Below are 13,600 nucleotides of genomic sequence, written 5' to 3' on the forward strand. Positions count from 1 at the left end.
TAACAAATCCTATACAATTTTTAATATAAAATCTCATTTCTATAATTATACTAATCAATTTACTAATTGATTTAATGAAACTTATACAATCGAGAGGATCGCTATTTTAATTTACTAAACTTCAACGTTAATGCTAAGTATAAAAATGTTCAATTTTCCATCCGCTTAATTTAAAACCACAGGTTGTGTCTAATCGAAACTTTCGAATTTTTTTACAAACATTTATAAGTAGTTAATTAAAATTTACAGAAAGAAATATTTTAAACGAATGAATCATTAGAGAGAAAAAGATAGAAATATAAAACACCGCATATTTTACAACGTTCTGTTTAATTATATAACTTTTATTAATTTTCACTATATAACTCCAATAATCTTCGACCACTTACAATCATTCAGGTTCGTATAATTTCCCATTTGTTTTTTTAGTTAATTTCGTCGCTCAAGTTCGACACACTCTTTGTCATTTTTTTTGTCTATTTTTTCTTTGGTTTCCTTTTTTACAAATTTTCTCTCGTAATCACACAATGTATTCCTTAATTACAACGTAGGGCGAATAAAATTGAAACGAAGATACTTAACGGTCATTAAATCGATTTTCTAACATTAGACAATAATAAAAATTTACAAGACGACCTACAAAAAGAAAAAAAAAGGGAGAAACTAATACCAAAAAAATAGAGGAAAGAAAATAGTTAAAAGTCAAGGATTATTGCTTTATCCTTCCTTTAATTCCGTCGTTTGCTGTGAAAATCAGGTGGAAATAGAACGATCGTCGAACAGAGAACGCGATTCTCACGTTACTTCTAACCTTAATTTACGATAATTATAAAAGGAGAATATTCCTATTTATTTATATATTATCCTTTTGAGTTTTATGTTTTCCTTCTTTTTTGTTTCACTAAGAGCTAACAATTGATACAAAAATCGACTCGTTGACCATACGATTAGAAAGGCTATCAAAATAATCGACGAGGGATTAATTAATCGTAGTTGTATCGACGAGACTCTTTTCTCGTTCATTTTCTCAATAAAAGGGCGATGCTGACTGGTTGTCAGCTATCATGCGACGAATCATGTGTCAGAGATTTTAATCGCAAAAAGAAGCAAACGTAAAAAAAGTTAACAGAATATACAAGGAGGCAGTGCACTAAAAAATTGAATAAAATAAAATTCGTTTAAAAGTGCTACAATAATTCTGAACATTGAATGGAACAAAAATTTCAGTCGCTACTTTTAGCCAAACATCTATAATTGACAAGATCGAAACAGCAGAGAATGAGCTGCGAATTTCGTGAAATATGAATTGAAATTTTATCACGTAAAATAGGAGCAACGAATGTGAGGTTAAACAAGAAAGTTAGAGGAAAATATTAATTGAAAGGAAGGCCAGATGAATGATGTTAGAAACCCACCTGAAGAGAGTTATTCATCGTCTGTTGATGATAAATTACACGAAAATACGAAAGCACGTCCCATTGCGGAAAACGACTCGATCTATTATGGGAACGAGGGAACAATCTCAAGATGATGGTAAGTTACAGGGCTAGAAAGAGGAAACGAGAAAAGGGTCGTCTTGGCAGGTGTTTACACGTCATCCTCCGCCTCAAGCTTGTTCACCGTCTTCGATCATCAATCTCTTCCATGTCCAAAATCACTTTATTATAGTGAAAACGAACTCATTTCCAGCCTCAATACCGTATTTATGTTCCCTCATGTTTCTTACATCACCAGCGCCATCTACGTCCTCGGAACTTCGTTTGCCTTAAGTTTGACTGTTAATTCTAACTATTTCCTCTCTACACGTCCGTTCGTGGTCGTTAAGATCGTTTCCCTTCTTCTTCTCCTTTTTCTTCTTCTTTTTCGTGCTTCATTTCGTTAAAGCAGTTTTCTTGTTTGGACTCTGGAAAACTTCAATCAATGTTCATCGTTCTTCGAATAACGATCATTTAGCAATCATCTTCGTTCTCATCCACGTTGCCATGTAACATTGTTTACTTTTGGTGGGTCTCGAGCGTGTATATTATGTTAGACGATTGTGTGTCAGGTGTAGCTGTGTGAGATCGAGCCAGAGAGCCAACTGCCGGACTCTAGCTGAAGAGGCACGCGATGTCGCGAAGTTGTTGCTGCAAAAATATTATCTGCTCCACGTTCCGTCTCCATATCCTAGAACAAACAGGATCGCTATATCAGCACACGTTTCTGACACGATTTCCAATTACATTCGATTCTTTCAACATGACTGACTTCTTTTGGACTTTTGTGCCTGTTTTCTTATAATTTGACTAATGATATAGAGAGATGTAAGGAATTTTATGATTTCAGAAATTGATTAGCAAGTCATAACTAGACTGTAGATTTTTACGTGCTTATAATGTGCATATTTAAAGGAGCAAAAATGCATAGAGCATAGATAATACGCAAAGATATGTAAAATATAAAAAATAGAATTATTTTTTAAATTATTCTTTAACGGATGAAATAATAGTAACAGTTTAACAATGTACTTTCTATATAAATGAAACGATCAAACAGATGACTGACTTTTTTATAATCAGCTTCCAGAATTTTGCATATAAATCATGACACAAGCACAGGAGATGTTTATGAAGGCAGAAGTGAATTTTATGAAAAATATTTTTAAAAATCTTTATGATTAATATAAATATTGACAATAAAGTATCATTGTTATATTAATAATAGTTTAAAGCTTTCATTCATCCTTAAAAATTCTCATCTTCATACATACGTACATTCATATAGGTACTTAATATACTTTATAACATTTAATTTTTCTATATATATATATTCATGATCATTATAATGAAAGAAAAAAAAAAAAATTCACACAATTTAGAAATATTTGTATTATATAATTAACGATAATAATTGTTCAACTTCTTTTTTGCTGCTAGATATATTTTATTATACAAAAAATTAATTATTCAAAAAATTGAGTCCACTGATGATTATACAGTCGTTGATTTTCAAAATTTCCATTTGTATACTGAATATTTAAAATATATAGGTTTTATTAAAAAAGTTTTCGTTTTATTAATACTTATGCTTTTGGCAGATGCGCATGAGCACATTTGATTCAACGCGATTTAAATATTGCGCACCAAAAGTGAAATTCATGGATTTTAATTATATCTCACACGTGTCAAGTTTCACATTATAAAATTGTACAAAGTTTTGTATAGCTTCTGGTCGAAACAATTTACAACAATATATTTACAATAGTATTTTCATTGTTGCATTTTTGTTTCTAATTAAAGCTTGACCAAAGTAAATGTAATTGATGACGTAGATATACAATAACGATTTTGCTTCTTTTATACAGAAATTACTATATCGTTTTTAGGATTACCACAAATCCTGACATAATAAAAAAGCAAAATTAGAGTTTTTAAAAATCTTTTCCAACAAGGATCGTATATTATTTTAATTAATTATTAATTTTTATAAAATAAATTCGTCGAGCTGCGTTTATCTATTTACTTTACATACCATAAGTTCTCATATATGTTCGAAAAAGTCATAATGCCGATAAATAAATGGCTGCTAAAACATTAAAAAATTAATTGAACTTAAAACTAAATCGCTAATGTATATTTCAAGCTATCTTTTATACAATGAGTATTGTGAAAATTAAAATAAAAAATGATACAATAATATATAATATAATATAATATGATATATAATATAATATAATATAATATAATGTAATATAATATAATATGATATAATATAACATAACATAACATAATATAATATAATATAGTATAATATAATATAATGTAATATAAAATTTTGGAAAAATATTCATAACTTTTTCCATGTATACTTAATTAACATTTCAGCTTGACCACAATGAAAAATCAGAAAAGCTATTAAAAACGTATAGTTTCGAAAATATGCGCAAACATAACACTAGAATCTATTCGTTAATATTGAATATTGCAATAACTTTCTTTTCCTAGAATTTGAAAATAGTTTCTCGCAATAAGAACACTTGTTGGTACAATTACATCAAGAAACAAATTCGTAAAGCACTTAACCTCACAAAATTATATGTATTCCATTATTACCGCAGGAACAGAGATACAAAGAATTCGAATTCACAATACCTGTATTATCTTAATCTCTAATTACAGCACCATTTATGAAATCAAGTGAGAAAAACAAGAGAAAATATATATAATTTCGTCTTTCTTAACGCATGAGAAAACAAAAGGATTCCTGTATGGATGTTAAAGAGTGATTCAATGAGACGTTGTTGTATTTTAAAACCTCCTATAATTTTAGAAAAATATATAAAGTCAAATATATGTGTATGTACCAGTTACATGAAAATGATGTTAAAGCTAGTTTACAAAAATGATGTCAACTAAAGAGCCATACACTATCCCGTTCTCTTTACAAGATACACGTGTAAATGGTCATAAATTATGTGAATGGTTAAACGAGTCGCTATCTACATCGGAAGTAAAAATGTACAAAGATGCGGAAACATTCCTGTCGAAAGTCCGGGGATAATTGATACATATCAACTTGACAAATCTCGAAAAAGCATCACCCTCGGTAAAAATTGCACGATTTACAATGGTGACTAGCTTTCTGCATATTTAATAATAACAATATCTCAATTACAACAACGTAAATATAATTTTGTTATTGTCGTCCAGAAACTCTTTTACAAAAATCCAAGAAGCGAAACATACTCTCTCATTCGCATAAATTCATCCAATAGAGGACAACGTCGATAATTCATCGTTGTTTTAACCACAGAATCTAAATTATAGTAATAGTTATTCATTGCAAGAAAAAAATAAGGAATTACAGTTCCATTGGGAGAACAAAGAACGAGAACAGATGAAAAGAGCCGATTTCTCGAATGGCGGAGCAGTGAACAAAAATCAAAATGCTTTATTCAATCCACAGAGAACGGACATTTTATTATCAGCAAAAGTGAACAAAATCAATAAAATCGTGATCGTTTGAACGGGCCACGGGATGTATAATCCTCTTCTTATCACAAAGGTAGTGGCTTAATTTAGAAACGTACAACGTAGGACAATCCTTTTCTCTCTCTCTCTCTCTCTCCCTCTCTCTCGTTCACTTTCTCCTCGTTGATACAGAACTACGACTATAAATCGCGGTTATGTTACAGGGCGATTTCTATAATGTGTGCGATAGTAACGTGTATCAACTATCCCCAGCTTCTTCTAATCGATGCGTAATTTACGTGTAAGAGAGTTACTAACCAAACTCGAGCCGGCAGAAGAAGCAGACGTGGCAGCAGGGGTAGGCACCGTCAATATTGAATGATATTGTCTACGACCGCGAAGCCGCATGCCCCCAGACCAGCGTGTGACATTAGCCGTACCAATTCTCTCGCGTGAGACGCGGCCACTTCCAACGGTGGCCGTCGTGGCAAGTTACTCGACTCTAGAAGTATCAGATGATCGACATTAAATTGTTAGAATGCGAATAAAATACGTGAAACTAAGATACGTGATAAGATACGTTAGAATTAAAGACTAAATCAAAAATAAAATTCGGCTATGTTGATTTAAAAAATGTTACTATTAAATGCATGAGATACCGTGAATATACACACAGACTAGAAATATTTTAGCTTCTACCGTAATTAAAAAGAAATGATACTTTACATTAGAAATGCTGTTTTATTATTAAATTTGAATATATTACTAGATAATCATTCTAATTAAATAAGCAACTTAACAACCACTTTAAAATTAACAACCAGTTAAAAATTGTAATTTTCTTACCAAGTATGGCAGAATTGAGTCTCGCACAGACGGTTTCCCTCTGCTGGGGATCGAGTTGCCAACCAACCGGCGAGTTCCATGGATTTGCATAGGCTAGAAGACTGAACGCATCTTGAAGCATCTTTTTATTGCTTTCGTTTTTTCCGTGCTGTTGTCGCAAATGTATCGATTGGGAATATAACTGCCTTCCGAATTCTAACATCTTTTCGATTGCCTGTTTATCCCCGCCACAAAGCTGTTTCTTGTTATTCTTATTCGATGTATTTTCCATATTGCAATTACCGTTCTGTTGTTGCTGAATTTGATTAACACTATTGGTCTCTGGGAACAAATAAAAATTTATTTGCCATTAGAAGATATCCTAAAATTGAAAATTATTTGTTTTTAAATATTTCACAAATTAGTAAATATTTGTCCAGATGTAACTGGACTGCGATATTTTTTCTTAGGTGATTGATATATAAATTGAATAATTTAATAAACACAAATTTTTAATAATATAGTTCCATTGTCTTCTTTCACTTCAAATTTCTTGTCTTTTCCCTAAGAATGACTTCGACAAACGCAACACGATTAAGAGAATAAAAAGCAACACAATAACATCTCACCCATATCGACGTCTTCCCCGTTCTGACACTTATACCCGTTGGTATTCAAATCACCATTTTGATAGCCGTTTTCGGTATTACTTCTCATGCCGTTTATAACATTCTCTTCCATATCTACATCGTTTTCAATTTGTCCATTAACAAGCTGTTGTTCGGTCGAACCGTTCATGGCATTGTTCATATTCATCTCCTCCACATTGCCATTTGTTGAGGGTTTTGTGTAAGCCTTCGTAGACTGTATAACACTAGTTTGATTGATATTGGAATTCTGTGTGATTTCCGAGTCACTGCCGTTCACCATTTCAACGAACTGCCGACATTTGAGGGCGAAAAGAAGATTCGGATCCCGTTCGAGGAGACCCGGATACAGCCGACTGGTTAATTCTATTGCTTCTCCCATTCTGCCCGCTAATACCAGCTTTAGAATTTCTGAAACAATGCATATTATCTTTTTATATTCCTCCTATAAAAGGAGGAACGAAAAAAAAAAAAGAAAGAAAAAGAAAAAAGAACAACGGTATTAGCTTCTTACTTTGTCTATTTTTAATGGAATTAAGATCTTCTTCGAAACCCTGACCAGTACTATTGGCAAAGGCTTCGGCAGTGGCACAGTAACCATGATGGACCAAATATGTTGACACCATTCTGAGGAAGAAGTAAACAAAATGTTCTAGAACTTGGTGCATAAATTTTCTGAAATCGTCCTTTTTGTGTCATGAATTACTATACGTCCGTAATATATTTGTCGGGTTTACATTAGAATTAGAGTTAGGGGCGTGAAACGAATCTTCGTTCGGACTACACGATGTCGTTATGCAATAGAGAATACATTGACTAGTGCAAATACGATTATTATAGAATTGGACAAGTAACCGTGGTAATTAGATACTCGAGAAACTAATGACAATGATCTTAGGTTCAATAACGAATCCGCGGTCAACGGGATGATAGATGAACATGCTCGCAATATCTAAGTCGAACTCTTTGTTAAAACGTGGAATATCCACCGAGCGTACAGACACAAAGTAACTCGCTAATACGACCTCACGAGAGAATGACTTTGCGTCGCGATGATGCTGCGGAGGAAAACTATGATGGGGTGTGTCTAAGGACACGAGATCATTGCCTCGTTCGGAGGCATCGAGGATAGCCTTCGTTCGGAAGGCGAGGAAAATTGGCGTTGCTGCTAATTGGTCAATCTCCATATCGGTGGTTAGAAAAAGATGCTAGCCGCCCTCGAGGGAAAGTTGCTGATGGGAGACGCCGTTCGTTGAAAAATAGGTCTCTCCTATCTTCCCGTAGTTGGGACAAAGACTGCTTGTCCGTTTGAAGGACTTTAGGCAACTAGATGTTAGTGTTTATAGCGGCCCTCGGGCTAGCTGATCACGTACTATGGCAGACGCGTCGGCATCTGGTAACCATCATACCCGACGAATAGGATCTGCGTGTGGCGAGCCACGGGACAGAAACCCGAATGTGGAATGTTTACTGTCGCGTGCCGCTACAAATATTTCTTTTAAGGAGAGCTATAGAATTACTCCGTACCTTTGTTAGACAAAGCGTTCATCCCGTGACCGCGGCTACGTTCGGCGACTGGCTGTCGCCTCGAGCCCAAGCTCACTATCACGAATCTCGAACAAATACAATCGGATCGAAAGACGACGATTGTTTAATTACGCCTACGATAGAATCTAGATTACGGTAGATTAGGGGATTATCCCGAAGTTCCAAAGGGGAGGCCCCATTCGATGTCCTTTCATCTCCGACATATTTAAACAAACATTTTATTCTAAATCTTCGACGTACGCGCCATATTATTATGCGACAGAGTATAAGTATATATGTCTACAAGGTCATTCGACATTAAACTGACGTAGTAGAAAATTACACGAGATGCACTATGCACGCAATTATTAAATTTATTAAATTTTCAATCACGCGCTGTGAGTTCAGTTCATTCGACCAATTTGGAGAACAATGGAAGTTAGTTTGCATATTCATGAAAGTACTGGTCAACTCGGCTGATCATGTGTGATCATGTGTAACCAAATAATTAGCTGAATTTTTCGAACAATCGTCAATCCCCGTTTCTTTCATGAAACGCCCAAAACTTGTACCTCGATCATATCGTAATAATATTTACGACAGTAAGGAAAATAAAGAGATCCAACTCACTTGTGGAGGACTGCTTGCCATTGGCCCTGTCCGTGATCTGGTGTGGGATAGTTTATAATTTGCAATCTTGTTTTGACGCGAAGTTCGTTAAGCATGTCATCGATGTCAAATACAAATGGTTCTTGTCCGAAGTTTGCATCGACTACCTCTCCTGGAGTTTGAAGACCCACCGTTGGATATAAATTTGGCTGTAAAATATACAATGAACAATGATCGACGAATCGTTATTTAGTAAGTAGTGCAATAAATCGTTATTCTTAATTAAAAATATTAGCTTCGGCTCTTCTGGAGGAAGACAAACGCGGATGAACGTTCACTTTGTTAGGAGCCTTTCAATTTGTATGTACTACTAACCGGAAGATCAGTGAAGGCGATACCAAGATGGTGTCCATTCTTCGTATAGAAGGCAGTGTTGTCAACAAGATTTACACCACATCCGATTACATCTCCTGTGGTGAAGGTGGGCCCATAAGGTTGTCCTGTTCCAGAGGAACAAAAACTGTGCCCATCGTCGCCATGATACCCGTAGGAGTGCTTGTCCCAACCTGGCAACCTATTCACGTTCACCCCATGGGCAGACAAGCCGATTCCCATGTAACCATCTCTGCCTTTACTAACGATCTTCACCTCAAAATAATAGAGACCACAAGCTGCTGGTATGCAGTGCGTTGTACGTACACTTGCGGCATCCTTGTGAGTTTTTCCATAACCTAAAATGGTGTATATGTATGATATTGTTTATTGATTTCGTGTTTCAATTGCTTCATATATTAGAAGGAATTTTATTAAGAACTTTAGGTGGGTAAATAGGTTAGGGAAGTAAAATCGAGGACATGGTAAAACTATTTGAATATTGAATATTAATTCTAAAATCATTACTTTTCTAATAAAATATATATCTTAATAACATCATATTAATTATTTTATATGCAGAGAATTGTAGTAAATGAAAGAACGTTTTTCGAAATAAATATAATCTTGCAATTATATATAATGGATATAGTATATAGGAAATACTTTAGTAAGATGATATAATAATTACGTAAAATAATAAGTTATCTTCTAAAAATTAAATTTATTCTCAGACATTACGAAATAATTGATCCCTTTCGTCTCTCTTTTCGATATAAGTTCAGAGGAAGCGAGCTACAGTGAGGAAAATCACGAGGGTAGGAAATTCGAGAACAGAAGTGATCGGCCGTCACAATCTAATCGCTAATCTTGGATGCACTTGCAATGTAGCGATGCAGTTTGTCGACCTAGTAACCTACAGTTACCCATTTCACATATAATTAAGTACAAAAGAATTATTAACGCGTCTAACAAAACGCTATCGTAGAACCTTGGCTGTGACGCATCATTTTGCGTCAAAATAATCGGACGTTAATTATGTAAACATCGATGTAACAAATTAACTTACAGAACGCACGGTCTGTCACGAATAATAAACAAAGGTACACACTGATTTACTTAATCGATAATGCATACGTTTGTGAATGTTGTGAAGCTACTTGCGGCTATTTGAATATCTCGAATGAAATTGTTGAGTTAACAATTTAATGGTAATTTTAAATAGCCCAATAATAGAATAATAGAATAGAATAGAATGAAAATATTACCATAATAATGATTAGTAATTATATCTATTTATAAGGATTTATAAGGATGTAAGTTATGATTTGCTATTGGAACAGGCAAACATAAGAATTACGAGCGAAATTATTAAAACGGATATTAAAATAACAAAATGAGGAAAACATGTTAAAAAGTTAGAATAGTAGAAAGGCAAATACGATATATACCGACGAACGCTTCAACTCCAGAGTATTTTCTCAATATTTATTATTAAACATCGTAACGGCTAACAAGTATTTATTTTCTAAACTACGTCAATGAATACTGTGAATACTTTTTCCTTTGGGATGTTTGATGTTAACGAAAAATGAAGAGGCTCGTAATTAATGAGTTTGGATTAGCACGCTTACGGACGAGAGAGAGCACTAACACAAACGCACGTGTGGCCACGGTCAATTAAATTTGACGATATCCAAATGGCCTTATTAACAAGAATACTGCAACAATTTAATTCGATAGTCATTATTTGATGTTTTGATGCTCGGATTTCGTTAATGGAATAGTTACGAGGATATTATCTCGTGATAATTTCATTCCATCTTATTGTCAATTTGTTCAATTTCATATATAGCCATTTCCAGAGTTACTAGTTTTCTCATAGTGAATGCTAATTGTGTCAACGAGAAGATTAATGAATTAAATTGGAGAGCGCGGATTTTTTCAAAATAAGTTTGCAATTAGATTTAATTGTAACAGAGAAGTATGAAGTTCAGTTTCCCGTGTTTGAATTGTCTTCTTGATTTATTCGACGTACATTTAAACAATTCTATGTCTGTCTTACTTCTGCTAATTACTTGGAATCAGTTTTGTATAGAGTATTGTTTTTAACATTAAGCAGAAATTAGAACGATAAATATATAAAACGAAGCAAAAACCATAAAAATTTTTACAATGCAAAGACAATTTAAGATAGTAAAAATGGAAGATAGAAAAATGGAAGAAAGAAACGGTAACACGGACGAAATGAGAAAATAAGAAGGATGGGTCAAGTATAAATTGCATGTTTTTATATTTTTTAATTTTCATTAAAGAATTTGGAAACTGTTTCTATGCAATTTATTAAATATATTAGTTTTTAAAATTTTTATCGATTGTTGAATTTAAACAATTGTTGAATAAATGAACGAATAAGACTAATGTTACATTAAAAAATTAGATGATTAGAAAAATATATAAATTAGATAGATTAGAAATTAAACTAGTTTTTAGTCAATTAATTTGGTTTAAATATTATAATATTTAATCTCGAATATTTGAACATTAATCATAAAATATTTGAAATCCTAAATAATAAGATAAAGAAGATATTTTTTCCATCAAATAATTGAAATATTATTATGTAAAAATGGAAATTGTGGAAGAATAAAGTTCTATGGCCGATAGTAACAAAATAACATACACTGTTAAGAATTCATTACACTTCTTTTATTTCCCTTATGGAATAGGATATGTTACAATGCTATTTCCTCGTAGTTGCAAAGACTCGCTGTATGAATGATTACTTATTTGATGCAATTAATATTCCGGTGTTAAAGAAACATATAATTTCTGATGTTGTTGTAGTATTACTTTCTCATATTAACGACATACCAAATTACATACGAGTTAAATACATTTATTCGGCTATTAACAGTACTTTGAACGATTGTATAAATTATAAGTAATTAAAGTTCATAGCCTTAATCGTTTCTACTTTAATTATAACAACACAATAGCTCATTAAAACAAAGATTTAGTATAATCTTGACAGACAATCTCTGTGACAAACGGAAATGGAAAAGAATTAAGGTTGTTATATTTTAATCTTCTTTGAGTATGTCTGTACTTGTTCACAAAAGATTTAAAAGCCACTTTATAATCTACATACAAAGAACGAATATAAAATTGCAAAACAGGGCAAAAATATTAAATAAGAGAATAAATAGTTGAAAAGGATCAAGTGTGAATAATAACCGAACAAATTTCATTTCAATTTGTTATTAAAGTGCAATTCTAAAAATGCAAATAATATATTTTAATTTATGGTATTTGCTGCAGAAAATTTCCAAATCTATCATAAATGCAAAACATTTACATTAATTTGTTAATATAGCCAATGAAATCATAATATAAAACATTTTACTGACAGTTTATTTACTAACCGATATGTCTTCTGCGATTGATCTATCTTTCATACCTTTCAATGTACAGTAATATGTATTCATTTTATGAATCTAAAAGTATTACTCCTAGCATTATCAATAATCACTGAAACAAATAATCACTCGATATTAATTAAATGGAAGTACAACGCAATTCCTAGATTCTTTTCTTACTTAAAGAGAAAAAGATCCTTCTGGCTACTTTTTAACACAATCTTTTTCAAACACAAAATAGTTAATATTTAGACAGCCTCGACCTTAATTTGGAAATCAGGATATAACAACAATAACAATAACACGATTCTTGTCGTTCATCGAAATTTTCATGGATTTATTCAACAACTATATATACATAATAAATACGAATAAATACCAATGGTAGAAAACAGTGAAAAAATTCGTCCACTTCGAAACTGATTGACGACGAGAGGCCAGGGGGGAGCAGGAGCGAAGAAGAGCTCGCGAGCGAGTGCGCGAGAGAGGGTAAATACGTGGAAGCTGTGGGCGAGCAGGAGAGAGAAAAGTAACTGTTCAAACATCGCAGCTGTCATTGCCATTGCGCCTTCTCTACGCAGATTCATTTTTCTCATGAATATCCGGAAAAATCATCGCCAGAACCCCGACACTTTAATCATAAGGGATCTCGATCCACTTGCTATTTAAAATAAATGTTTACACACGATAGAGAAATAATAACCGAGCGATCGAGAGAAAGTCGAATAGAGACCATGACCGATCAGCTGATTCCTTTGTTTAGGTCGCTGACACACGCGAAACGGAGCCCTGCCATTTTCAATCGATATTACAGCTCCGTCAAACGATTCGTCCGTATCAAGCAAGAATTCGAATCCTATTGGCCGGGATCGTTCCTCGATCCTTCGTTTCGGGCAATGTTAAAAATCGTCCGCGAGAATTCTCTGGGTGGCAAAATGAAAAGTCGTTGAGAGATATAGAGGATCGAAATGAGAAACGTACCTTTGTAGTGAACACGAAGATTGTTTTGGGAGAGGCCGATGTAATTGTACTTGTCCTTGGGGCTCCACGAACGTGGCAGCGGTGTTTCCTCTTCGTTTACCATCGGATAAAGCATCTTTAATGGATCAACGGACTGACTTTGCCCGGAATTAGTCTGAGAAGGCTCCATAACACTCGGTTCCTCGCTGGTAGCGGCCATCTTTCTCCTGGGCAGCCCCACTACTTTCGCCAGTGGACTCTGCTTGACTGACTGCGCAACACTCCTGCGCAA

General features: G+C 33.6%; 1 protein-coding gene across 4 annotated transcripts; it reads right to left on the reverse strand.

Annotated features, from left to right (window-relative positions):
• Positions 1–886: 886 nt before the first annotated feature.
• On the reverse strand, positions 887–13,594 carry LOC117237653 (ran-binding protein 9). Of its 4 annotated transcripts, XR_004494043.1 has the most exons (9): positions 13,330–13,594; positions 8,933–9,288; positions 8,579–8,766; positions 6,936–7,048; positions 6,404–6,832; positions 5,796–6,116; positions 5,268–5,451; positions 4,131–4,296; positions 887–2,166 (listed from the first exon to the last, which is right to left on the reverse strand). XR_004494043.1 is itself a non-coding variant. In XM_033501824.1 (7 exons), the coding sequence occupies exons 1-7, from the start codon at positions 13,526–13,528 to the stop codon at positions 5,318–5,320; spliced, it is 1,740 nt and encodes a 579-aa protein (XP_033357715.1). In that variant the 5' UTR covers positions 13,529–13,594; the 3' UTR covers positions 4,910–5,317. The 4 variants fall into 4 exon arrangements, 1 of the variants encoding a protein (XP_033357715.1); XR_004494041.1 differs by lacking the exon at positions 4,131–4,296; XR_004494042.1 differs by lacking the exon at positions 887–2,166 and having other exon boundaries at positions 3,980–4,296.
• Positions 13,595–13,600: the final 6 nt, after the last annotated feature.

Source organism: Bombus vosnesenskii, unplaced genomic scaffold, assembly GCF_011952255.1.
Source record: "Bombus vosnesenskii isolate JDL3184/JDL3185 unplaced genomic scaffold, Bvos_JDL3184-5_v1.1 scf7180000013395, whole genome shotgun sequence".
NCBI classification, from domain to species: Eukaryota; Metazoa; Arthropoda; class Insecta; order Hymenoptera; family Apidae; genus Bombus; species Bombus vosnesenskii.